The 27,923-nt window shown below is 37.2% G+C and overlaps 2 protein-coding genes across 10 annotated transcripts in view; one reads left to right on the top strand and one right to left on the bottom strand.

The window, feature by feature from the left end:
• Positions 1-27,923, bottom strand: part of LOC111425623 (plasma membrane calcium-transporting ATPase 3) — a 59,936-nt gene that overhangs the window by 2,532 nt on the left and 29,481 nt on the right. For 4 of the 9 annotated variants that reach the window (XM_023059763.2, XM_023059765.2, XM_023059764.2 and 1 more), the window contains exons 5-15: positions 27,150-27,360; positions 26,514-26,549; positions 24,902-25,302; positions 24,590-24,832; positions 23,546-24,427; positions 23,277-23,483; positions 23,022-23,220; positions 22,748-22,959; positions 22,544-22,695; positions 22,320-22,452; positions 17,857-19,193 (exon numbers count right to left, since the gene is read on the bottom strand). In XM_023059763.2, the coding sequence (XP_022915531.1) occupies positions 18,864-19,193; positions 22,320-22,452; positions 22,544-22,695; positions 22,748-22,959; positions 23,022-23,220; positions 23,277-23,483; positions 23,546-24,427; positions 24,590-24,832; positions 24,902-25,302; positions 26,514-26,549; positions 27,150-27,360 (3,006 nt within the window). In that variant the 3' untranslated portion in view covers positions 17,857-18,863. Of the gene's footprint in view, positions 1-9,607; positions 13,860-15,801; positions 15,817-17,071; positions 17,141-17,856; positions 19,194-20,520; positions 20,599-22,319; positions 22,453-22,543; positions 22,696-22,747; positions 22,960-23,021; positions 23,221-23,276; positions 23,484-23,545; positions 24,428-24,589; positions 24,833-24,901; positions 25,303-26,513; positions 26,550-27,149; positions 27,361-27,923 lie in introns of those variants that run through there. The other 5 variants (XM_071198388.1, XM_071198389.1, XM_071198390.1 and 2 more) reach the window with 5 other exon arrangements.
• LOC111425626 (acyl-CoA synthetase short-chain family member 3, mitochondrial) lies at positions 7,007-10,193 on the top strand. Its single transcript, XM_023059774.2, has 8 exons — positions 7,007-7,156; positions 7,411-7,709; positions 7,788-8,029; positions 8,135-8,343; positions 8,392-8,931; positions 8,983-9,351; positions 9,413-9,588; positions 9,650-10,193. Exons 1-8 carry the CDS (start codon positions 7,105-7,107, stop codon positions 9,743-9,745), a joined length of 1,983 nt encoding a protein of 660 aa, XP_022915542.1. The 5' UTR covers positions 7,007-7,104; the 3' UTR covers positions 9,746-10,193.

Genomic DNA, 27,923 nt, shown 5'->3' with positions numbered 1-27,923 from the left:
TATTTTTGGAGCAATATTGTGGTATTTAATATAAACCATCCATAAAGGAGATTTTGGTAATTTTTGCTATATTTCTAGAAAATGATGATGGTCAATCTGAAACTGATTATGGATTATGCTTGCTTGGTTCAACACGAAAAATTTTAATGCATGTCATGGAACTCCATCGATTATAGTTTTTAAATTAAATCATCCATTTCGGCGATTTTTCCTTTACTTCTAGAAAATAGTGACACCTAGGCTAGAATTAATTATGGATTTTGCTTATTTAGTGCAATACGAATAATTTTGATACACGCCATGGTACTCTCCCGCTTGTAGTTTATGAGATCTCTTAAATTATGTAATCTAAACCACTCGTATACGAGATTTTTGCATTTTTTGCTTTATTTCTAGAAAATAGTGATAGCCACGCTACAATTAATTATGAATTATGTTTGTTAGGTGCAATTTGAATAATTTTGATACATGCCATGGTACTCTATCAGTTATATTTTTGGAGCAATATTGTGGTATTTAATATAAACCATCCATAAAGGAGATTTTGGTAATTTTTGCTATATTTCTAGAAAATGATGATGGTCAATCTGAAACTGATTATGGATTATGCTTGCTTGGTTCAACACGAAAAATTTTAATGCATGTCATGGAACTCCATCGATTATAATTTTTAAATTAAATCATCCATTTCGGCGATTTTTCCTTTATTTCTAGAAAATAGTGACACCTAGGCTAGAATTAATTATGGATTTTGCTTATTTAGTGTAATACGAATAATTTTGATACACGCCGTGGTACTCTCCCGTTTGCAGTTTATGAGATCTCTTAAATTATTTAATCTAAACCACTCGTAAAGGAGATTTTTGCATTTTTTGCTTTATTTCTAGAAAATAGTGATAGCCACGCTACAATTAATTATGAATTATGTTTGTTAGGTGCAATTTGAATAATTTTGATACATGCCATGGTACTCTATCAGTTATATTTTTGGAGCAATATTGTAGTATTTAATATAAACCATCCATAAAGGAGATTTTGGTGATTTTTGCTATATTTCTAGAAAATGATGATTGTTAATCTGGAAATGATTATGGATTATGCTTGCTTGGTTCAACACGAACAATTTTAATGCATGTCATAGAACTCCATCCATTATAATTTTTAAATTAAATCATCCATTTCGGCGATTTTTCCTTTACTTTTAGAAAATAGTGATACCTAGGCTAGAATTAATTATGGATTTTGCTTATTTAGTGCAATTCGAATAATTTTGATACACGCCATGGTACTCTTATGGTAAACCACCCGTAAAGGAAATTTTTGCATTTTTTGCTTTACTTCTAGAAAATAGTGATAGTCACGCTACAATTAATTAATTATGGATTATGTTTGTTAGGTGCAATTTGAATAATTTTAATACATGCCATGGTACTCTACCAGTTGTAGTATGGAAGATTAATTTCTTATCATATTAATAAATTAAGTAATACTAAAAATGTTTCGATTTTGGTGGAAAAAAAAACCATAAAAGAAAAAAGATATTGTAAAGTGATGGAAACAATGCACCTTAATAAATTTGATCAAAAGATCTGACGAAAAGTTTCGGATGTAAAACCTAAAGGATGTAAAGTAATACTACGTCTTTAAAAGTCTATGTAAAGGGATATTTTGAGTAGTGTCTCTAAAGTTTCACAGGACACTTCCTTAAAGGCGTTAAAACTGTAAAGGGGAAACATGAGATTTAACGGTTTTTGCATTTGGTTGTGGGGGAAAATCGGTTAGGCAACGTTATGGAGTAATGACGCGTAAAATCATAGAATTCATAAATATAGAAAATATCGAGTCGTACGTCACCGGAAAATAAACCTATGCGCATACATGAATCGGAAAGTTACGATAAACGCATCTAAATATTTATGCCATTAATTTTGTCGTAGTCGTCGTGGTATTCAATAAAACAAGGAAAACCGATTAAACTGGAACTTTTATGGGAAATATAAGAATTGATGGATGGGCCATAAACCTTAATTGACGAAAGAAGTTGTATTCATTGTCAATTATAGGTGTCGTCATTCGATATTGTTTATTAAGGCGAGGAAACATTTTATTCGACGCATTATTAAATTTCTTTGGTTCATTATATTTAGCTGGCGACTTGATATTAAACTTCCTATGACATAATTTATATTAAACTATACTCCAGAACTCAATTAGTGTTTTATTTTAATTTTATTATTTTAAAGTAAAGTTTGGAGAAGTTAATGAAAGCTTTTTACAACGTTAGTGGGTGTCTAATATTTGCTTGTTGTAGTCGTAAATTCTAAATCGGTACCTAGTCCATAGAGAAATAAGTTAATAAAGTCTGTTCGATTTGAATCTGACCTTGTTATCGTTTCCGTGTGGTGAATAGAACCAAGGTCAGATTATAACAAATGGGAGAAACATCAATCTGTTATTTTTGAGGTTTTTGTGGAAGAAGCGAAGCGAAGGCGAGTTCAGTCAATATTGATATAAAAGACTGCGATTTCAGAAGGACAATATCGAGATCGTCGCGGTGGTAGCATGGAGGAAACTTTCAATAACCCGCTGATTGCAACATCAAACCCCTTCGGCAGTGGGGAAGTTTAAAGTCCCACTTTAAACGATCAAGACGACAAACGTCGAATATTTAATGTTGTCACGTTAACGATAAACAACAATTATTTCTTATTACCTGACGGAAGCGAGAGTTCGATTTTCAATTCCGCGCAAATTATAATTCATTCGGGCCTGGGTGAATGACGTCACTTCATCAGGAGGGGACGTTTTTGGAAAAAATGTCTACGTCAAAGGCCAGTCATTCAAATAACGCTACTGTTACTGTAACGGCAATTTTACTAAAACGGAAAGATAAAGAACATGTCATCTACTATGCGATGCCACTAACATATGGGCCTTTATCTAAACTTCACGGCGTAATGGATTGACTACCCATTTTTGTGTCAACGATATTTATCCGTGGTGCAACCAGGATGTACGACGATGTCGCATCCTATTGAAAATATTTATTCTATAACTTTTTCGACGAATACAAATTATCTAAGGTGGTAAAAATAGAGATGAAAGGAAATGAAAAGTTTATTATAATTTAAAAACTTATATAATTATTCGGTTAAATCCGCGGCGATTTTAATTCCGCCTCGAGAGATTTTGTTTATTTAAACTTGCAACCACCACATCAAAGCACCTTAATTTTCAGATTTTCACTAATTTTAAACTCATTTTCAAATAACCCTTAGAAATATGTTTTTTTAAATATACGCTTGTCTTTTTATACCTATTAAATGAAAGATTTAATAAACCAAGGGACCAAATAAGATGAAACTCTCCCAGGTCAGCAAAAAGCTGTTTCAGGGAAGCAAATGTGCAAGGCGCGGTCCAATTTCAGTTTCTCCGGACATACCGAGTGACGTAAACATCTCACCGTGAAATGAGACTGTGTCTAGGGCTTCAAGATCGTAAATAAAATCAAGGCAAGGAAAGGGAAAAAATCTTTCATCTTCCCCAAGCTAACGCGCCGGACACAGCTTGCGGGAAAGTAGGGTATAATTGTTATGGAAAATCCGCGAACATCAAAGTTCAGAGACACCTTACAAGATGAGCCGTAGCTCTTTGTTGCCGCGACGACCCTCTTTACCATCGCCTCCGCATTATTTCAGATTTAATCTTGGCTATGTTAACTAAACTTACTCTGAACGTGATAGGTGGCTCTACGTTTTTAATCACTTTTAACCACAACGTTACTTGTACACATGTTTTTCATTAATCTTTCGTCAAAATTGACGTTCAAAATAAATTATAATATATTTGTAATAAAACCACAACTTATTAATTTCATAACTACACATAATATCTTATGTGTTAATATACTTTCTTGGGACTAGTACATATAACACAAATATAATTGATAAAAAAATCAACATCAGTGTAATCCATCAAGAAAGCATCAATAATTCAGATAAAATTAATTAATTTCTTTGAGATTCATTATTTTGGGATGGCAAAAGTGAATTGGGAGGTGTATCGAGTAGTTTTGGTTTAATCTGGCAAAATCTTACATTGTCTATTCTGTATTTAGCCGAGGTCGCTTGCGGCCGAGGCAATATAATGCATGTTGTTCAATTTAGATTCGGTTTAATATGAATTCCAACGCCTCGCCCGCAAGCGACCTCGGTTTAAGCATTCTATTTGAAGTCTAGCCGAGGTCGCTTGCGACCGAAGCAGTATATTATATCTCGTTTAATTTGTGTCGTATTGGCATGATTTGCTGCGCCTCGCCCGCTAGTGACTTCGGCAAAAGCAGGCGAACGAATATATATTCTATTCCAAGTTTAGCTGAGGTCGCTTGCGACCGAGGCAGTATAATATATCTCGTTTAATTATTGGCGGATTAAGTTTAGCCGAGGTCGCTTGCGACCGAGGCAGTTAATATATCTCGCTTAATTATTGTCGGATTGGTATGAATTGAGACGCCTCGCAAGCAAGCAACCTCGGCTTAAGCTGGCAAACGCTTATATGTCCTGTTCTAAGTTTAGCCGAGGTCGCTTGCGACCGAGGCAGCATAAATATCTCGTTTAATTATTGGCGGATTAAGTTTAACCGAGGTCGCTTGCGACCGAGGCAGTATAATATATCTCGTTTAATTAGTGTCAGATTGGTATGATTTGGGGTGCCTCGCCCGCAAGCGACTTCGGCTTAAGCACGCGAACGCTTATCTTTTGTATCTTAAATTTAGCCGAGGTCGCTTGCGACCGAGGCAGCATAATATATCTCGTTTAATTATTATCGGATTGGTATGAATTGGGACGCCTCGCAAGCAAACAACCTCGGCTTAAGCTGGCAAACGCTTATATGTTCTATTTTAAGTTTAGCCGAGGTCGCTTGCGACCGAGGCAGTATAATATATCTCGTTTAATTAGTGTCAGCTTGGTATGAATTGGGGCGCCTCGCCCGCAAGCGACCTCGTCTTAAGCACGCGAACGCTTATATTTTGTATCTTAAATTTAGCCGAGGTCGCTTGCGACCTAGGCAGTTTAATATATCTTGTTTAATTAGTATCGGATTGGTACGATTCGGGGTGCCTCGCCCGCAAGCGACCTCGGCTTAAGCACACAATCACTTATATTTTGTGTTTTAAATTTAGCCGAGGTCGCTTGCAACCGAGGCAGTTTAATATATTTCGTTTAATTAGTATTAGATTGGTATGATTCGGAGTGCCTCGCCCGCGAGCGACCTCGGCTAAGAAAGAAATCTATGACTTCGCCTGGTTAAGCCGAGGTCGCTTGCGGGCGAGGCAGTATAATATATAGTTATATATATTATCACAAATACACTGTTGGAAATAATTCACGAGCACACCCTGTATAATCTGAACGAGTGATGATAAACCCATAATATTTTCGGAACATAAAGGTTTACTGTAGACGAGTTTATTCGGCGAGTTTCGAGTTTTTCTGTCGCAGCATTGTTGACTGAGCCCAAGGTTTGTATATAAAAGGTTGTCTAGGTTTATACGCAACCATACTGCGCATTACGTCATTGGCTATTAACATTCCATTTGAAGTCTAGCCGAGGTCACTTGCAACCGAGGCAGCATATCTCCTTTAATTTGTGTCATATTGGCATGATTTGCTGCGCCTCGCCCGCTAGTGACTTCGGCAAAAGTAGGCGAACGAATATATTTTCCAATTTAAGCTTCGCCGAAGGCGCTTGCGACCGAGGCAGCATATATATCTCGTTTAATTATTATCGGATTAAGTTTAGCCGAGGTCGCTTGCGACCGAGGCAGTTAATATATCTCGCTTAATTATTGTCGGATTGGTATGAATTGGGATGCCTCGCAAGCAAACAACCTCGGCTTAAGCTGGCAAACGCTTATATATTCTATTTTAAGTTTAGCTGAATTCGCTTGCGACCGAGGCAGCATAATATATCTCGTTTAATTATTGTCGGATTAAGTTTAGCCGAGGTCGCTTGCGACCGAGGCAGTATAATGTATCTCGTTTAATTAGTGTCAGATTGGTATGATTTGGGGCGCCTCGCCCGCAAGCGACCTCGGCTTAAGCAAGCGAATACTTATATTTTGTATTTTAAATTTAGCCGAGGTCTTTAGTACTACTTCCATACCAAATTTCATTACGCTAGACAAACGCGTTCAGATTATACTGGGTGTGCTCGTGAATTATTTCCAACAGTGTATTTATAATAAAATCAATATAATACACTATCATAAAATTTTTGAAACTTCCCCAAATATTTTTTGGCCAACACAATAAACTCCAAAAAAGGTGTGATCGGAGGACACTAATTAACTCCCCTTTTTAATAAGGTTTAATACAACAAAATCTTTATCACAGAATTGGTGCAAATTTTACTAAATATGTGTTTGGTTTATGCCACATTCTAGCGTTGAAATTACTGTATAATCAGCTTCTAAATCCTTGCTCTTAAAATTTAATGAAGTCCATTATCCAGAAATACTGGTCAAATATATGCAAGAATTAATTTATATCTTTCCCTTTATTCCTTGATTAAAAATATTGTTATATATATAATTAGTAATCTTAATCTATATGGCATAATTTCATTTTAACATAAACATCAAAAATAACATTTGATAAAAATCGTTTTAAAATTTGTTCCAAAAAATAACATATATAGGTGGAAATATTTAGTTGAGTTTTATCCCAGGAGAACGTATGCCCAGTGGATTCCTATTGAAAGTAATAATCAGAGTTCCTATAGAAACGCGTTGCAATGAAATGGTGGAATCAGACGGGTCATAGTTATCATTTGGTATTGCAACGACCTTTGTGACGTGTAGTTTGAAAAAAATGAAAAATTTGCGTATTGATGGCGTGTGTCCCCCGCGAAAGCACCAAGTCAAAGTTCGCGGTTCGTTCGCGACATTCGTACGATTTTCGGAAGGCCAGTCAATAATGAATAAAGTGTTAATTTGAATCGTGGTTACTTTGGAGGGGGACAATTATACTTTTAAAGTACGAATGACTTTCGTTATAATCATATTACGTTAGGACGACGTACAGCAGTGTTGAGTAGAACAAAATGTTTAACGTGGAAATTAGAAAACATAATACTAGCTCATTTTATAACGAGGGTAAGTATTTTTTTTGCGAAAAATTTTACCTATCCAACTTAAGGGTATGTATTTGTATAATTAAACAATGCGGCACCGGTCAAACAACTGATTAAAAAGTTCATTAAAATGAACGGAGTTTTTATCGCTTTAGCGTTACATCGTGTGTGCCGTATCACAAAATTGCATTATCGGCTAAACATTAATTTAAAACAAAATCAATAGCGTTCTAAAGCCGGCTGTAAATATTTATTCGTCTCCTCTAACGATCGCAGCTAAAGAAAAGTACAATAACAAACGCTATGAGGAACTCCACAAAAGATCGATCGAACAACCCGAAGAATTTTTTGCGGATATCGCCAACACTGTTCATTGGACGAAAAAATGGGATCGCGTTTTGGATAATTTCCATCAACCGTTCACCAAATGGTTCGTTGGTGGCGAATTAAACGCTTGTTACAACGCGGTTGATCGTCATGTTGAATCAGGAAAAGGATCAAAAGTCGCACTAATTCACGATAGTCCATTAACTCAAACCATCCGGAAAGTTACATATGCTGAACTTTTGGATAAAGTAATTAAAATCTGTTTTTAAATTAATTTTACCAAATTCAATTTTTTTTAATTAAATTAATTAAAATCAATTTGTTAGGTTTCGCATTTAGCAGGTGGGTTAGCAGCTTTAGGAGTTAAAAAAGGTGATCGTGTACTTATCTATATGCCACTAATTCCCGAAGCGATTATGGCAATGTTAGCAACCGCTAGACTTGGTGCTATTCATTCTGTGGTTTTTGGTGGATTCGCCGCCAGAGAACTTTGCGCTAGAATTGTTCACGCGGAACCGAAAGTTATTATCGCAGCGAGCTGTGGAGTGGAACCTAATAAAATCATTAGGTAAATGTATCTTTCTATGTATAGATGTCGCCATGTACTTGGGAAAAAATATATATATAAATAAAGATTAGGTTTTATATTTTAGTTACAGATTTCTTGTTTTAGATATAAAGATATCTTAAATGAAGCAATCGAATGCTCGTCTTATAAACCTGAAAAATGTGTTATTTTCCAAAGAAAAATCGAAACTGCACCGTTAGATTTAGACATGGATATACTTTGGGATGATGTACTTACATTAGCTGGGCCCCATGAATGTGTATCTATCGAAGCTAATGAGCCACTTTATATTTTATACACTTCGGGAACGACGGGTAATAAAGAAATAAGTTAATTAATGATTATTAATTATTTATTTAAAGATGACCCAAAAGGAGTACAAAGACCAATAGGTGGGCATATAGCTACATTAACTTGGACAATGTCGGTGATTTACGGGATGGGGCCGAATGATGTATGGTGGGTTGCTAGTGATTTAGGTTGGGTTGTAGGTCACTCTTATATTTGTTATGGTCCCCTTTTATACGGAATAACAAGCGTCATGTACGAAGGAAAACCTGATAGGACTCCAGATCCGGGGCAATATTTTAGGATAATCGATGAGCATAAAGTTAATGCAATCTTTACGGTTCCCACATCGTTTAGAGTAATAAGAAGGGAAGACCCTAAAGCTAGCTTTGGCAAAATGTATTCTACGAAATCGTTAAAAAAAATTTTTATAGCTGGGGAACATTGCGATTATGAAACGAAAATGTGGACCGAAAACACGTTTAGAGTACCGGTTTTGAATCATTGGTGGCAAACTGAAACTGGGCATGCAATTACTGCTACTTGTATTGGGTTGGGTCATAGTTTAAAACCGCCGAAACATTGTGCAGGACTTCCTTTCTTAGGATATAACGGTTAGGTGAAAATAAAAAAAATTCAATAAATTTATTTTACAACAATTTTAGTTAAGGTGGTTAACGAAGATGGCTCCGAGTCCAAACCGCTTGAATTAGGAAGAATTGTCGTAAAACTCCCACTTCCCCCAGGGACTTTATCAACTCTTTACCAAGCTCCAGAACGTTTTTGCCAAATTTATTTTAGCAAATACCCGGGATATTACGACACGATGGATGCCGGTTATAAAGACGAATTTGGTTACGTCTTTGTAACCGCTAGAGATGACGATATCATCAACGTTGCGGGTCATAGACTATCTACTTTTGCCATTGAAGATGTTATTTTCGCACATCCCGATGTAATCGACGCAACTGTCGTTGGAGTTCCTGAACCTACTAAAGGGGAGGTACCTTTGTGTTTATTTGTGATGAGAAATCGTAAGTTTAATCCTATACATATTAATAAATGTATCTAGACATTACGGGGTGGGTTTTGTAGATGCTAAAAAAAATGAAGATGAGATATGCAGAGATTTAATAAGAATGGTGAGAGAAATGATAGGGCCGATAGCTTCGTTTAGATTGGCCGTGGCAGTGAAAGGATTACCAAGGACGAGATCTGGAAAAGTGTGCAGAAAAAGTATAAGTAATATGGCGAAGGATCAAGAAGTGAAGGTGAAATAAGACACCCCGATGATAATATATTCATATATTTGTCTTTATTTTATTTTTTTAGATCTCTGGAACTGTAGAAGATCCAACTGTTTATAAAGATATTAAAAGTGTTCTTCAAAAATTGGGCTTCGCAATTTCAGGGCCCGATCCACAATAAGAATGTGACACAACAAAAAATTTAAGCATCTTGTCATTATATAGTCTATAAATAGCGTAATTTACAGTTAAATGGAATAACAATAAACGTTCTTTTTTACAATATGAAACCCAATCAATTGAGTAAATACAAAGGTCTCCTTTAGTTGATCCAAGAATAGGACGACAGATATATAGTTAATAGTATATATGTATATGAAGAATCTTCGTCGCTAGTTTATACTATATATATACATATATAGCGTGATTGGGTTTACGAAAATAAAATTCAAGGTATATTTGTATATGCGTGATTATATTTAAAATTTTACGTTTAATATGAAAATATTCATAGCATTTCGTAAAACAAACACTTACGTCGAAAGAAATGTAAAGAGAATAAAGGTTGCGTTAAACGGAAGATAGTAATAATAAAAAAATAACAATTTACAAGTTTCCTGTAAATGGAATCATCGTTTTTTTAACAGCATGTTATTCACCTCTCTTTAAAGCTCAAAATACCTTTATTTATTTCACGTTTATAAATAATAAGCAGACAATAATTTAAGTAATCTGGGCCTGTACGAGGCATATAAAATAACAAGCATAACATCATAACGTTTTTTAATTGTACCATTAAAAATTACAATAACAACATTCAACTTAAAATTTTCACATCCTTAAACATCTTTTGGCATTAAGACCTGTCCCAGATCTATAACATATTTATGTATTTTTTTTGTCAATTCACAAACAGAGCTACGTCAATTTCTAACAAACACCCCATTTTGTTGTTTGATTTATTTTTTTTTTCGTTCTGGTAAGTTTGCGTCAAAAAGGTAAGTATAAGTAAAAGTACGTGAGAATAAAAAAAATATAGACGATAATACAGTCGACGATCAACTAGTGTACGAAATCGTTTGTTTTCCACTGAGGGGTAAAGGGCAACGTAACGTGGTTCTATTATACTTTTATTATTTATCCGAGGCCAACCGTCCGGCGACGTTCGCTACGATAACAACGATATTTTTTACGTTTTTTTTTATCTTTTTGTATATTTGTAAGTGGCTGTACAATTAGTTGAACAATAAGCGTCTTTGATCACAGTCCAAACGGCGTAAATTGTTAACAGCGTACAGCTAGATTCAAGATTGTATCACAAATGTCTTAAAAGATGACACATCTAGGTTTATTATAAGCATCCCGAAGCTGTGTCCACGGGTCATAAACATTCCTTATTGACCTATATACACCGACGCCCACTTTGCATTGTTGTCCCGTCCGTTTTGAACGACTACGTTGCTAAAGTTAACACTTTAAGAATCCTATATATCAGTGATAAATGGTGTTCCTCTTACTTTCTTATATACGTTAGAATTCACGTTTAAACTTAATACATTACCCGTACTTTATCATATATTTATGTATATATAATATGTATATATATAATTCATATGTATATTTAGTTTACAAGTAGGAAAGCTAACTTCATCTGTAACGTGTGGCCCTAATTAGTACTTCGCTTCGGTTAAATGGCAGCGGAAACGCGTGTATGAGTAAGCGGTCTCGATTGTGCCTAAGCTCTCAATCACTCACGACAATGATAAAAATGAACGAAATGTCAAGTCGGATGTCGTCGCCATAAAACCGCATAAATATATCAAAAAATGATAATCAAAATAAAAACACAATTCACATTTATCGTGTGAGATTCCTAAAAATACTGGAAGTTATGTTACACCTAGCAAGAAGTATCCGAATCATTCGAGATGTGATGCTTAGAATACGTAGTGATTAATGTATGTAGAGTATTAAAATTGAAAGAGTATTAGAATGGTTGTGTTGTACCGTCAAAATTTTTATGTTTCATTTTTGACCATTTTTAATACGGTATATCTAGAAAATAAATGAGGTCGTTTTTTTGTTGTTCGAAAATATACAAGTTCTCTGAAAACGACGTCGTTTAATCTCGAGGTGGGGTGACGACACCGGAATGACGAAACGAATACGGTCAGAATACAGAGCTCCTGATGAAGTACGCAAAACGCTATCGTATATAGTAGACATTAGAATTTTCGACTTGGTTTGGTACTGTGATCGCGCGTGTATCATCATCGCGAACAAGTTCGACGTCAAATTGTGTGAACGTCGCGCGGATCGTCGGCTCGGCTCAGCGTCGTACGCTCTCATGTCAGCCACATGAGAGACGACGTGTTTCACCAAGCCTCATGAAGGTCTACCTTCAGTGGTTGCGAGTTGGGGATCTGACTAGAGAATCGCTTTTTCTGAAGGTTAAGTCCCTTTGCCGAGCAATGGTGTTCGGTTGGCTCGGACGAGCAAGTGTGTGTGCCCTTGTCGTCTGCAACGGCCAACCGGGGTGCTTCTGCCGTCGGTTCCGATACGGATTAAAGTGTATAGACGTGTGCGCCCGCGAACGCGCGGCACTCGCCGCGGCCCGCCTCGATTCGGCTAAACTTCACGGTATATTTACACGCGGGAGATAAGTTAGGGTTTTATCTTTTCTAAAATTTTTTTTTTTGAATTTAATGTTAGTTAAGTCGCGCAGGCCTTAAGTACGCTCTGGTTGGGTCGGCGGGCCGACGCTGGCGCCGCGCTGCCCGCCGTTTTACACAGCTTACTAGCTAAGTCCTCTGGTATCAATTCAAAAAGGTACGTACACGCATGGGTAAAGTACAAAACAAACGCGGCGGGACCCACGCCCCGCACCAATCCTAATTCAACTAGACTAATCGTAAATTTACGGTAATTAAGTCAAGTAAGTTAGACCTAGAGTATGTAAACAGAATAAGAACGAGGAGAAGCAGTAATTCGACTAATAAATGAAATAAATTCGACGACGGTATATAAGTATATATATGTATGTTTTTGCAATTATGCGACGTTTTTGGTATCTGCAATGGACGTCCTCTCTTTTTAGTGGACGTGTGTGAGCCACTCGCGGATTCGACTCTTCATATTTCCCACACATGTTGAGAAATATGCGAAGACCACATTTTATCGATTCTTGATTTTTAGGTATAAATATATAAATCCATACGCAACCCAATTCATCGCTCAATTCATTTACATTGACAACATTATTTTTCTTATAAAACAATTGATTTAAAATTGTAAGGGAGGTATTGGGTTGCGTCAAAATACTACATTTTCAAATATAACTTATCATGAACCTAATTATAACTAATTCACATCAATAAAAATAAATTACGTTCAAACATATGTATAAAGAAATGAAAATAATTCTAATCTAGAATCTAACATAGAATCGAGAAAGCGTAAGATTGAGAAAGAACCGGCGAGTGAAGGACCGAAGCTCGGGAAACAAACCGCTGACGCGTTCGTGTGGTTATTGCCTCTCCTCTAAACATTTGGCAGACGATATCCGATTCTACAACTGTATGTAAATAGTTGAAGTGAAGGCGAGAACGCACATGCCACCTACTGGGGAAGGCCCGGCCACCACCGACGGTGCACAGAGGGATTCCCCTCGATCGATGGAGCGTGGCTTCGCCAGAGTGCACGGTAGCTCGTGCGCGCTCGCCGTGAGTTTCGTGAGGGCGCTGCTCTGGCCGCTCACCTAGGCACCTAATATAAACGCTATGGGCGAGCCGAGGCCGCCCACTTATTGCTAAACATGTTTTTAGTTCGTGTCGTATCATTTTTTTTATTTATATTTATATTTTTATTTATATTTATATATAATGTACTGCTTCACCGTATGAGACACACAATATACACTATTTTTATCCATTTTTATATATGTATATAACAATAACTCAACGAACAAACAATGCGCATGGATGATGCAGTGTCGAGATAGCCGAAACGCTAGTGCTGCTCGAGTGAGAGGATATTTTGGTCTGAGTAAACGGGACGGGAAAACGAACGGGGAGCTAAACAGCCGTCTCTGTGTGGCTGTGAGAGGACAGTCGCTCGACATCTATTTCTGGGATCGTCAACTCGTCTGGGATGTTATCGGCGTACTCAATGGAAGAAGTTTGAGACAACCTCTTAGACAGAGATGTCTGTTTTCGGAGCACCTCGGCAAGGGAAGTATTGCTGTGTTCGCCGTACCGAGCGTCTAGGCCCTGGCGGAAAGCATTAACTACTCGGATCTGAAATAAACAAGAAACAACAAAACAGGGAGAATTAAAAATAAGAACATTCCCGGGAAGTGACGAGCATTTAGCACAGCCCATAGAACAGTACAGAGCCATGTAGTAATCTTGCAATCCTGGCAACCGGTTCTCCACTACTTTTTTTTTAACCGCAATTTTTTTCTTATTAGCTCGTTTTATCCTCCTTTTTTTAAATTACATTCATTTTCTTCCTAAACTACTACTTGCCATATCCCAGTTTACATCTCCATTACAACAACTTCATCAATTCATTTCATCATATTTCCAACATTTATCTATTTAAATTGTTCAATGTAAATGTAAGCTGTCAGAAGCAAATCGCTTTTCTTTTCGTGCAAGCTCTCTCTCTACGTAATTGCAGCTGCGGAAAATGATAACATTGTTAATATAATTTTATCATAAAATCATCGATTAAGATTAAAACATCATATTGATCTAAACTGCGAGGAAATCGATGGTTTTGTGAAGAATTAAATTTAAAATTAATTTAACAATGCCGTCACTTCGAAAAATTTTTGATTCGCTCGCTTTCATATTAATCATTCATGGTTTTTAGATGTTAAAAAATTGAAATCAAAGTATTTAAAGAAAACCAAATAAAACAAAGAAAATTGCAAACATTTATTATTATGGTTTTTGTGGGTCAAGCGAGAATATTCAAGTTTTTTTATTGTCTTGTCGCTACGTTAGTTTGTAAATTTTGGATATTCTTACTTGTGATGTTTCTAGAAATAAAACAAGCAAATCCTCTAAAGTATCTAAAACACTTATGACTGACACAAAAATCTAAAGAACCATGAACGTATTTTTAAATTTTTTTGATTAATTTTATTTATTAATGTATAGTGCTCTTCAAAATATTCAATAGTCGTTTATTTTGTTATTATTATTAAAAAGTGGACGTTAAATTCACTCCATTTTTATTAACTTAGTATAAGTTTAGTAGTAAGTAGTGCAAAAGAGAGTTCCAGTTTCTAGAGTTTGTATATATCATCAAAATAACTATATACAATTCCCAATATTGATTCCATGAATTAAAATTAATATTAAACAATTGTGTGTGCATGTTTAGGTGTGTCTATGCTAATTTCTAACTGTTATTATCTATATAAATTATTGAATCTAACTCAAACTAAGAAGCTATACAAGATCATTATTAACTGGCAGTATAAAAAGTCGTGTTTTGAAATATACTTTTAAAACAGCAGTGTAATTCGTGTTAAAATGAATAATAAAGCGAATAGTAATGGGTGGAAGCGAAAATAATATTATGTACAACGGGTTATGATGGGATTAATGTGTTATGTACAAGTAAAAGGAGCAGTCAATAATTTGAAGAGCCCAAACTATACAAGTTTTCGCACGAGATCGGCGATTTCGTTGAGTGACAGTTTCGATGTCAAGAGAACCGTTTTACCAGGATGAAAAAAAAAACAATAAACACACATGCATATAGTAGTATACACGTCGTTATGTACATGCCACAAAAGTAAGGTGTGGCTGCGCACAATCATAAAGTGAGACTCGCTTAGAGAGGCATAGAGAATGCCCGAGCAAAATGTATTTTGTGTTGAGCCATCATACATGCTGTGTACTGGATTACCGCAAACTGAAGCTTGAACACTGACTTTGATGTTTTTATAGATATAATTTTTTTAATTGCACACCATCGGCGGTTCACGATGGTCGCCACGGCGACGCGGACTTTTTACGTGGCGCCGTGACGTACCGCACGTCGAACCGGAAGCAAGCAGTCTGCTCTCGTCAATAGTGATGAGGTAAAAAAAAATTAAACATTGAACTTGCAAAACCTTTACAGGTCAACACACTCGAGATCTTTTGAGCACCACTTAAACACACACGAAATACAATATTCAAAGACATACAAACTTTACCAGATACTCATTATTTTGCTTACGTGATTTTGTCCCACCTGTATATATGTATATGTGGGTATTAGTAAAACACACAAAAACAATTGTAAAAAATATCGATTAATCATCGGAAACACATAAAAAATAATAAAGGCAATTTAAAAACACAACCTAGCAAATATATATATATAATTATATATATAATGTGTATATGTTCAAATAAAAGTTCATTCTTTTATTCGATTTTTATTAAAAAAAAAACAATAGCAACCTGTTAGTATTGTTAGGAAAATAAACGAAAAAAACAAACTTGTAAGTACACGTTATTGAAATCTATGTATAATAATAATATAACAAAATATTCTGAGTTAAACAACTTGTAGTAATAATTAAATCGTATGTATATATAAATTAAATGAAGCCTCTACAAATAATTTAACAAACAATCTATAAACTATATGCAACGAGGCCAGAAATCTAGATTATAGAAGCGGTCAGGCACCGAGAACTAGTTTGCATTCATATACAGAAATTGTTTTAACCAATAATTATAAACGATTACTAAATTTCGGGCCATTTCAATCTACCCCTAAACAAAACGCAACCCTTCATTAAAATATTAATTTTGTTTCAATATATTACATAAATATTTACATAAGTAGTATAGTATCGAAATACTATTTTACTTATTTTACGTTCTCATCTTAATAAATTTAAACATTTCAAAGTTTTAAACAGTTAATACAAACAAATTAAAGCCATTACGTATTGAAATAAATTAAACGTATACTCTGGATTGAAATGACCTCTCAGCGATTGTTATTACTGTTTTTTTTTTTTTTTAATTTTTTCGTAATGGGCCACATTTTTTTTTCTAATACAAAAAAAATGAACGTAACCGAACCTATTTTTGAATTTTACCTGTCGGAATGAAACAAAAAAGAAGAGCAACTTTTATTGAAATGGATCGGAAGCAATGGCAATTTCGTGGGGGTTAACTGGCCAAAAAATAATTTGGGATTTATGAATTCCCATTCGAAAATCTCGTTTTGAGCCATCATATGCATCTGTGAACCGTGTGTTCGTAAAGAGACATGCAGCATGCAGAAAAAAATCGCTCGTAAAATAAAAACAAACCAACAAATAGAAAGATACTGCACTACGATGAACTCATCACTTTTTCATACGGTTTTAATGAACTTTTCATACCAAGTATGAAAACACTTGGTACGGAAAAGAGATGGTTCGTAACACAAACAAACAAGAGCGAGCATACGAATACATAGCGGATAGAGATGTAGGAAAGCGGCTTACAGCTTGGTCAGTAGAACTCTTGCTATATGGAACTGGTATCAAACGCTCTTGTAATTCACCTCCTATCACCTTCAAGAGTAAAGGGCAATGTTAAAGAGTGGTTCTGATAGACAGTGACAAGACACATACAAATAGATAAGTGCATAGAATGAGATAGATCAGATACTACTAAGTAAATCTGAAGAGAATCGCCGGCATCGACGACTGACTGCGTTGTTCATTCGTCGGTGCCGTTTCGGCAAACGCGAGCATGCGAATGAACTAACAATACCTACGGCAAATCGCACCGATGAACGCGAAGAAACCACAAAGACAAAAATTATTAAGTACTACGTTTGTGTTTCATTTAAGATTGATTTGTGTTTCATTTGTGTTTCGTTCGTGTCTCATTAGTTTTGCGACTCGCTGTATGTAATAATAGTAAAAGAATTGGAGAGATACCAAAAAAGAAACTGAAAAAGTAACTTCTACGTTAGGTAATTTTCTGTACAAGGTATATTCGAGGGTTCGAAACTAAACGAAAATAAAGTCGACAGTACAGTTCGCATGGTCGCGTTCGTCACGTGCTGTAAACAAGAAGTGGTACAATAAAAAAAATTTACAGACACACGATTGCTCGAAACGTGTATCCACAGTGGCCCATATACTGAGTAATCCCGATAGAACGGAATATAGTAGAACAGAGTAGGTCGCTTTGCGACTTGTTATGTATGTACAGTTTAATAAGTAACTTCTTTGTCAGCAGTCGTGTTAGTTCACCATATACAACACTGATCGACAACAAATAACACTATTATTAATTTATTAAATAATACTCAGTTGACATATATACGGAGAATATACGTAAAAGTAGAAGAAAGAAAGCGTCTTATTATTTAGTAGACACATTGTTTTGTATTATTCGTTTTTTGGGTATCTGTCCATATATGTCTTCTTTTGCTGCGATTTGAAAGTTAACTCGTTTTCGATATCGTTGTAACGTAACCTAACACTAACTCTTTTTACATTTCTAAACCTTACCTTTATTATTTCAAAGATACAAACCATTTACCTCATCTGCGTGTTCGGGTGAATTATAAAAAAAATAATAGATACTAAAAATAAATCTACTGTGAAAAAAACTATAAACATTTATTTACGAATAGTTTATCAGCGAGTTAAGCTTTCAAACGCAAAGTTCGTGGTCGCCGAGATGCAGTATAGTTTGAAACGAACGAGAAAGTAAAGGGGACGCATAAAAGGTAAAAGTGAAGTGTAGGTAATGTCAGTAAACGACAGAAATCGACTTACGCATCGTAAGTTAAATATGCAAACGGTTGTTATAGAAGGAAATGAACAGTAGTAAATGATAGTAATTATAATTATAATAATAATAATAATAAAAGTGGCGATATATGTGTAATGTAACAGAAAGTTGGCGTTCGACACACAATACAATTAACTCGAAAACTCTGTTGTGTGCATGCGCTGAATAGTTCAAATATAAAATATCCGTCTCCATTACCAACTAACCTGAGAGGTCTCTAAGGCTACCCTAAAATGCTATACACATAGCTATGCTACAAGTGACGACGAAATATTATTTACAAAAATAATACAAAAATACTTAGTAATAAAAAAAAGTTTGGTCAAGTCTACTAAAATAGGTGCTGGGGGTTCGAGGATAAAGGTTTATAGACGTTGTATTTAGAAGAAAAGGGTTCTTCCTTTTCGTATTTTCCATCGGAGCGAAAACTTAACGTTAGGTTGCCGGTAGGTCGGCGCTATTCACGTTCATCATGCAGGGTCGGCACTAAATGCGGGTTTCATGCACTGGCTTGGGCAGCTCGGAATTGTTGGTAGGTGCAAACTGCGGGTTGTGGGGCGGGAGCCTTAAGGTGTGGGGAGACAGCAGCTTGTTTGCGGCGCCGCCGTGGTCTGTTTCTGTCCTCGGTTGCTGTGGCGACAGTTTGGTAGCTGTGGGATCCTCGTCTATGTAAGTGATGTCAGATAGCGGGCGTGGGGGCCACGGCCCCGTGTGACTTCGTGAGCTGCGCATACTGTGTAAGCTGTGTAAACTATGAACCGAGCGCCTTTCCTCCAAGTCCTCCAAGGTCGACTTGAAAGCTCTGATTACTCGCAGCTGGAAACACAGGGAAGCAGGGTACTCATAACGCCGGGAACTGCATGCTCGCAATCGTCATGCTCACGCTCGCACCTTCTCTCACTCGCCCTTACTATTATTTTTTACGCAACCTAAAACCCTTTTTGAACTTTATTCTTTAATTAATCTCATCCATTACAATTCCAATTATAAGTATCAAAAATCAAATAAAAGGTGTTTAAGTTACGTAATTTATTTTTATACGCGATTGGTTCCTCACTCGCTTCATTTCGGGTCTGTTCAACATTTATCTTTCAACCATTTCAACTTGCTTTCAACTTGTTTTCTACAGGAATACACTCAAAAAAACGGACACATTTTCTTTTCGTTAACGGCTATTAAAAAATTGGAACAAAAATTGATAAATGGCAATACAGTTGCTTGCATGGTTGAAGATTAGTTGTAGACGACACGTGGTTTCGGCACATTCGTCCTTCTTGTCATTACTTCAATGTATGTTCTACTCATTATTGGTGATAATTTCACAATAAATTCCTCCCGAAATAGCCCACCAGCGGATGATTACATCGAAAGACGATTTGACCCTGTCAGTTTTGTTTGCATGATTAAACGAGTGCTATGGACCCCATAAGATGATGTGTTAGCTGTGTTAGTAATGATAGAAAGCTACCATCGTGCTAATGCTCATGGTTAATGATTGTTTTTATTTCCTCTTTCGACGGGGTTGAATGTTATAACACACTTTACAAATCGGTATATACAATATATACACATTTTCGGTTTTTCATTCAACCCTGACTAAGATTAAAGTGTAAGTCGAATTTGATAAGAAAACACGGATACTGGAAGTCGGTATTACAAAGAGTAATGTACAGCGACACCAACATACAGCCCGAGACATTTCGCCATGTTTAGTAACATAAATGCTTGCCGATAAACAAGCGAGGAACGAAGCTGTAACAAGCACCATCCAGTCGACACAAGCCACACCACTGATGTTATTAGAAAAGATACCGTTTTGTTGCTTGCGCATGTTATATAACGACGCCGTTCTATATCACGGAATGTTAATACCTCGACATAGATCTGCTTAACTGACTCCACATGGCTGTGTTGTCATTCAGGAAGCACTTGAGTAGTAGTAGTAAGATGTTATGGGACGTTAACGTCAATTATTTGTTAAGTTTGCGAGTTAGTACCGGTGACTAAGGTCTACTAAGAGTGGGGTTGACATACAAGTATAGGGGGCAAAGGTGGCTCTAATACAGCTCTACACCACAGTGCAAACACAGCAGAATGCATCGCAGTAATTGCATAAAGCTAACGCCTACTACAAGCTACGTACTTGTTGTTTGTACTGCAGGGATCGCTTCATAAACCCACAGTATTCCTATACCTCAGTTTCTCTCATGGGTTCCGCCGGCTAATAAATAAATAACAGTTAAGTACCTGAATAGTCGAATCTAATTCGCGCCGCGGCTAACCGACAGCGAAATTTTGAACGCGCGCGCCAAAAAATAAATTTAACTTCTCTTTTCTTTGATACATTATTTAAAGAATGTAGTAGAGTATCAACAAACGGGAGGGTAACAGCTTTCGGCAAACCAGAAATACAGTCGCCGAGTAGCACAACTAATCCAATTGCTATAGTTTTACGCACGCATTACACTTCAATTAATAAACTTGCAACAACTTGTCATATTTTAAAAGCTTTCCATTACAATCCCAATTTACTTGAAATATTTAATATATCTTTTGGACATTTTCCAGTTATTATGTTGCCAAATCAATTTTCTCCTTGGCTTACCATCTTCTATCTCAAAATTCACGTTGAATGCATAATTTAAACTAAATTATTATTTTTTTTTTTTACAAAAATGTAGGGTATTATATCACACAAGGAAGATATCAATTAAATATGCTTAAATGCATGCGTAAAACTTTTACAAAACCAATCGTATTTGTGAGAATAGTGTTTATGGTGCAGTCAAATCGCATTTTTATGTGTATCAAAATATTTACGTAACAAATGGAATAAATATTAATTTTTCTAATTCAATATTATTATACCAAAATTGACTCAGCCAATTAGTACAATTATCGCCTTTTGAATATCCATATGTGCTTTCTATTTAATGACCCGAAAAAGTGTAGTTTGGCTGCCCAATTCTGTAACAAACGTGCTACTCGGAAGTAAGACCTTGGATAGAACAGTATAGTAGTGAGAGATCCGTGGGTTGAGTCAGAGGTGTGGTGCAACCTTAGACAACACAGCCAACCAGGGGGCTCTGACGAGTCAACATATCGGACGCTCATGCAAGTACTAAACGCTACGAGCGCTAGTGTCTACGTGTTCCGCGAAAAGCTAACTACTGTTCGTGATGCTGATGCCGGTGTACAATGGCCAGCGGGGGGAAAGTTTTAGCATGCCTGAACAGGGCGTTAGGGTAAATTGGAGAAAAAAAAATGGCTTTCGAGCCTAATCGGGCGTGTTAGTATAAATGCAAGCAAATGTAAAATATCACCAACTTGTTTGTGTCCTTATCTTTCTTCGCATTGGAAGCGCAATTGTATCTCTTTTTTTTTCTTTCTGTCTTTTGGTTTCTCTTTTTTAATTCTTTTTTTTTGGACCGAGGACGGATGTAAATCCACCGTTACATTAAACAGGGGAAAGTTAAGGCATTGCGTAAAAAAACCAAACCAAACGGACACTCGGTCACTACGAATTTACGAGTAAAACAACAGAACAAAACAAAATTGATTAATTTCCAAAACCACATCCTCGTATATATCTACGCTACAAGGAACACTGACAACTAAAGCTTGGCACCTCTTTATGCGAGACGTGCCCGACTTTCCAAATAAATCCTTATATATCGCACAATCAGATGTCAATGCACCATGCGTTCTCAATAGACTAACATTGATAGTCGTGGGGAACGTTCTGAGGTAGGGGTACGGATGGGTATTGGATGGGGGAACCTCAACTCATTTGGACTTAAAAAATACCTATCATCAACTCCTATGTTATGAGCTCTGTTCATCAATCACTCAATGACATTACGCCTAATACCTTCAACTCGGCGCAACGGCCGCGTGTCTCACATTGCCCAATGAGCAATGTTCCATGCCCAGGTGACTTACCTGCGTCTGAAGTCTGGTTAGCCCGCGAATCCACAATATTTGGCCCGCTCTGGGCTTCTTGTCCGAGTCCACGTCGAACTTCTCATCACCTGCCACTGGATCTGGGTAATCATCAGGATGTCCTCTGCCCCAACTAAAACATCATAATCACAAATATATATTCATACATATTCAACTCCACGTTGCAAAATTCATCTAAATAAATACAAAGTTGTACAACGTACGATAGGATTTTGGGAATCTTCCGTGTAGGAACGGTTGTTACAACCTGACCCCAGAGCAATGTGCCTACTCCAAAGAACAAACACCACAGCCACTGTTCCAAAGTGAGACTTTTCGTCGAGAAAGCCATTTTACCATATTGAATGATAACGCCCTAAAAGGAATGGATCAGTGGGATATGCGGGAAACAAAAATTGACTTAAAACCTGTGCTAAACATGTGCCTATCCAAATGCTGCAGAAGATGCGATTCGTGAAGATACCTTCGAAGACGTTGCGCTGACCGTGAATTTTACGAGCGTTAAACTCGTTGAAAAGCGTCATCATGACGAAGGAATTAAAAATGACCGTGAAATGTTGTGTTGGGCCCGCGCGATAATCTTTACCTCGTCCAGATTCAATATCCAAAAGTTTATCACCTGTAACAAGAATTTTATTAATAAATATGTTTTATTTTTTTAAAGCTGCTTTATCATCTTACCTACGAAAAGTAGCGAGAAAATTACAGTTAGTTGGTAAACGGCTTGTCCAAGGATATTTTTCATCATAGTTCTCGATATGAGGGGTTTTGTTCTGCCATAGGGTTTCCTCAATAACAAATCTGGAGTTGGAAGTTCCGTAGCCAAAGCTAAAGACGCTAGTGTGTCCATAATTAAGTTTACCCATAACATTTGTACAGCCTAAAGAAAAAATGGAGTTTCTTTTGGTAATATAATAAAATTGATTTAAAAAATACCTTCAAAGGGCTGTCTTGCACAGCGCAGGCACCGATAAACGCTACAATAACAGCTACAACATTAACAGTAAGTTGGAACTGTAAGAACTTTGCTATACTGTCGTACACGTTCCTTCCCCACATAACAGCTTTTACAATGCTACTAAAGTTATCATCCGTTAAAATAATATCGGAAGCTTCCTTTGCTACATCGGTACCAGCGATACCCTAAAAGATAAGATTTTAATAGTATGCCTTGACGGGCTAAATGAGAAAGAAATAAGCCATACCATAGCAAAACCGACATCAGCTTTCTTTAAAGCTGGGCCGTCGTTAGTACCGTCACCGGTTACGGCGACGACTTCTCTGTTGTCGTTAACTTTACTGTCAATAATTCCCTTAACTAATGTATATTTATCTGTGGGTGATGATCGTGCCAGTACCCGTAACTTAGGCCAAACTTTGTCGAGCAAATGCTGTTGAACATCGCCGTTACTATCCCTGATGCGACGATTAAATTCCTTGCCCTCTAAAATAAGGAAATCTTCATTCGGGCGGACGATGCCGCACTTGGTAGAAATCGAGCGGGCGGTGTTGATGTTATCGCCAGTGACCATGCGGACGGTGATACCGGCCTTCTGGCATTTCCTAATAGCATCGGGGACCTCGGGACGGACGGGGTCCTCAATGCCGACGACGCAGAGACACGTCAAATTGCTTACGATGTGTTCCTCGTCGTTCCAATTGGGTTCGCCTTCTACGTGAACTTGATTAATTTCCGCCTTGCCTGGTACGAAGTCTTTATACGCGATGGAAATGGTACGCAAACCCTCGCAAGCCATTGGCTCAATGACTTGTTTGAGCAGCCTCTCTTGCATGTCCCTGGTGAACTTTTCGAGTCGGCCGTCATGGCCGTAGATGAAGGCACACTTGTTTAAAATTATCTCTGAAGCTCCCTTCGTAAATAGTCGGTAGCCACCGCCCGGTCTCGGAACCACCGTGCTCATCGACTTCCTAACTGAATTGAACGTGTACACACGTGTAAACGTTTCTTCCGGCTGGTCATCACGCACTGTCTGATAGTTCTTGCCAAGGCCCGTCACGAAGCCCAGTAGCGCGCACTCTGTCTTGTTGCCAACTTGCTTTGGAAGCTCTCCAGGTTCGTCTGCCGGCTACCAAATATGAGAAATACCTCTTAGCCATATGGTTCTAATACTTCTCGTATAATATAAACAGTAAATTGGTGTTTCTATCTAAGATACCTCCGCAGCAACAAGTTGCAAGTGTATAATAGAACCAAACAACCAAATTCCAAGAATTTAAATATTATTTACCATAATCCTCGAAGTGTAAGCCGAATTGATTGAAATACCCTGCACTATAAGGTTGCCAACATGTTGAGGAATATCCGAGAATTTCGGCATCGTCTTGCAGAGCTGTTCGCAAATGTAGGACTGCACTACAGTCATCCGATTCGTAGTTAGCGTGCCGGTCTTGTCCGAACAGATGGAAGTGGCGTTGCCCATAGTTTCACACGCATCCAAATGTCTGACCAAATTGTTATCCTTCATCATTTTCTATAAAACACAAAAAATATAAAAAATCAAATTTTAATAATAACAAAATGATATAACAAACAATCTTACCTTTACACTGTATGCCAATGATAGTGTTACAGCAAGTGGCAGCCCTTCAGGTACTGCGACGACAAGAACAGTTACACCGATAATAAGATGACGGACTAGATTACTGGCATAGGAGTTTTTCCACGGCTCCTTGTCGATAACAAAAGTTTTGACGCAGAATTGTATAACCAAGATAACAACGGTAAGCACGGCGATGGTGGACCCCGCGTAACCAATTTGAATGGCGAGCTTAGTCAATTTAGCCTGCAAAACACTCTTCTCTTTCTTGTGTCCATCTCCCGACGGTTGAGAAGACGATACATGGTTTTCTTTACCATCTTCCGCACCTGTTCCATCATGTTTATTGGCTACCGGCGGCGAGTTCATATGACTATTACCAGTAACAGCGGATTCTTCATCTCCTGCGGTAACATGAGAGGTTGTAATGTGTTCAGAATAACGCATCAAAAAGCATGTTAACGTATAAGGGTACGCGGGAATACGATTCGAACCCATTTCCCCAACATCTCCCGACATCCCTTTCAATAATCGGGCTCCACTTCGACCGTTTGCCCCGGGGCCGCCTCCTTCGGAGCGAAACCTATCGATCGTTAAATCCACGCGACGCTCCCTTTCTCCAACGGTCTGTCCAGCCAAACCCAATTCGATCCTCATGGTTGGTTATCTCGACCGATCCCAAGGTTTTTCAACGAAGGAGTCGCATTTAGAACGAGGCAAACTGTCGAAATCGGCCTTTGAAGTTCCAACTACAATTTGTGATAATGTAGATAAAATTTATTGGTTATGATTATGATTATTTTTATTAATACAAGGATTAACGCTTAATTTGAAATTGACGCGAATCGAACCGGGTAATTAGTGAGGATGATAAGAAATTATTTTCTTCAATTTTTTAATTGATGAGGATTTATTAAGATTAATTAAGATTTATTGATAATGAAATTATTTTAAAGGAATACAATTCCTTAGACTTTAGCATCAAGTTTGATCATGATAAAACAAGAATAAACGGTCGGAAGCTTTGAAAGAAATGAGCTCCGACCGAAAGCACGTGAGCAACTCATTAATTCATCGGTATTGATCTCGGGGGGCGAAAATAACCCCACAAATCTTCATTACCTACCCTACGTATGGAGGTATTGCGGCCACGAGGCTTTCTACGTGCAGATGGCGCGGTTATCGATGTTCTTTTTTCGCTAAAATGGGACGTCGGGAGAAACGAATTCTTTACGATTACGCCGATAATTGTCACGATATTTACAGAACAACAAGAGGTGACATGCTTTGGGTCAGTAAAGGGTCAAAGCGATCTTTTCCACAATCGTTCCATGCGATAGAGAAAAATTTACAAAAAACCGCGCCTCATGTTAAATTTTGTAAGAAAAACAGAAGACACATCAATAGAATGCGTTTGGGGGGTGGGGATAGAAGTGTGCACACTATAACAAGACAGGCACAAACATATGTGTAAAGTTGAAAAAAATTCCCGCGACCCTTATACAATTCATTTATTTAATTAGTTGCTTTTATTTCTTTTTTTTATTTCGCTTAAAAAAACTTTATTTATATGTTAATTTATTAGGATTATATAATAAGAAAAAAAATAGTTCACCTGTTAAACTTTTCTTCTTCCGTTGCTTTTTCTGTTCTGTATAAAAAACACATGCAAAAGGATGACATTAGCAAGGAAAATAAACCCAAGTCCCGATATGGGCGAAAGAGGTACGTAAAAAAATAACGAATCTACGTATACAACGTAGACGGGCACATGGCGGAATGTAAAACTGGAAATAGAAACGATCTACATTCGAGCGACTGTTTATAATTCGAGCGACATTGTCATAAAACTTTGTGCCAAAAGTTCGCGGGCACTCGTTCTTTCTAAAAATCGATTTCAACGTATTAACGCGACCGCGCACAATAACGTGCGAATATCATGTCAAACGGGCATAATGCAATGCGAGATACGCTCTATGTCCGAGGAAACCGGAACAACATGCAACCGGAAGATTGCATACGTTCGACCGGTTTCCGCACACGTCCATTATTGCGACGAATGCAATAATAACAACAACAAACGTTGCTCGTTTTGATTCCGCCATGTTTCGTCTTAACGCGAACGCGAGATGGAAAATTTTGGATCCCGACACATTTAGAGAGAAATATTACAGTAACACATGCCAACTTCTAAATGGTCTCTATCACAGAAAATGGAAGTTTAAACGGCCATCGTCTGCGCCCTACCTACCTTTCTTTTGCTTCTTCATTTCCGCCTCTTGTTGATCCACCGCTGCTCCCAGTAACGTAAAAATAATACCTGCCTGCGAGTTCACGCCCACTGCCGTTACCAACATTTTACCCGATCCTTCCATAACGTGCGTACCAGATAGAACCATCGGATCAAAATTCTCTCCTTTCTTTACATGATCAGATTCGCCAGTTAACGAGGATTCATCAATCTATAACAAGTTATAATATAATAAATCTATAATAAAACATAATAAAAACATCTTTTATAGTATTATAACACCGTTCCCTAACCCCTATATAATTAAGGGAAACATTTCCGGTGTTTACGGAAACAAACACCAACGATTTCAAGATCACTCCCCAGAACATCCAGGAGGATGTCTAAATCGATGAATTTCGTTGTTGACACAACTCTAATCCCATAACAAATCTACGACAACATCAAAACACCTTCGATTGTTTCCGATAACAATATCTCTCCTTTCGAGGAACTGAAATGTGTGTTTACGTGACAATTTGATTCGAATCTAATTGGATAACAAGGGACAAGCCTTGAGAAACAAAATATCACTAAAAATAGGTGGGGTGGTTTGCTTGATGAACGCAAACATTTATTCAAATATTTTCGAAATCGATGAAGTTTTCGATGCCACAATACAGTAATTTCGATGTTTTCCGTGTTAAGTTAATCCCATCAGCCGAGTTAAAGATCAATATATAGCTTCCCCCTTTAGTATTGAAACTGCGATTCCTATTGTGTAACTAAACAGAT

The sequence above is a fragment of the Onthophagus taurus genome, chromosome 8 (assembly GCF_036711975.1).
Source record: "Onthophagus taurus isolate NC chromosome 8, IU_Otau_3.0, whole genome shotgun sequence".
Classification (NCBI taxonomy): Eukaryota; Metazoa; Arthropoda; class Insecta; order Coleoptera; family Scarabaeidae; genus Onthophagus; species Onthophagus taurus.
The sequence above is the reverse complement of the archived record's forward strand: the minus strand, read 5'-3'. Positions and strand labels throughout refer to the sequence as shown.

Excerpts from the sequence above, each read along its gene's own strand:
- LOC111425626 (XM_023059774.2), top strand. The coding sequence starts at position 7,105 with ATGTTTAACGTGGAAATTAGAAAACATAATACTAGCTCATTTTATAAC. Across the intron at positions 8,344-8,391 it reads ATACACTTCGGGAACGACGG|ATGACCCAAAAGGAGTACAA; the intron begins GTAATAAAGAAA and ends ATTTATTTAAAG. Across the intron at positions 9,352-9,412 it reads TTTATTTGTGATGAGAAATC|ATGCTAAAAAAAATGAAGAT; the intron begins GTAAGTTTAATC and ends TGGGTTTTGTAG.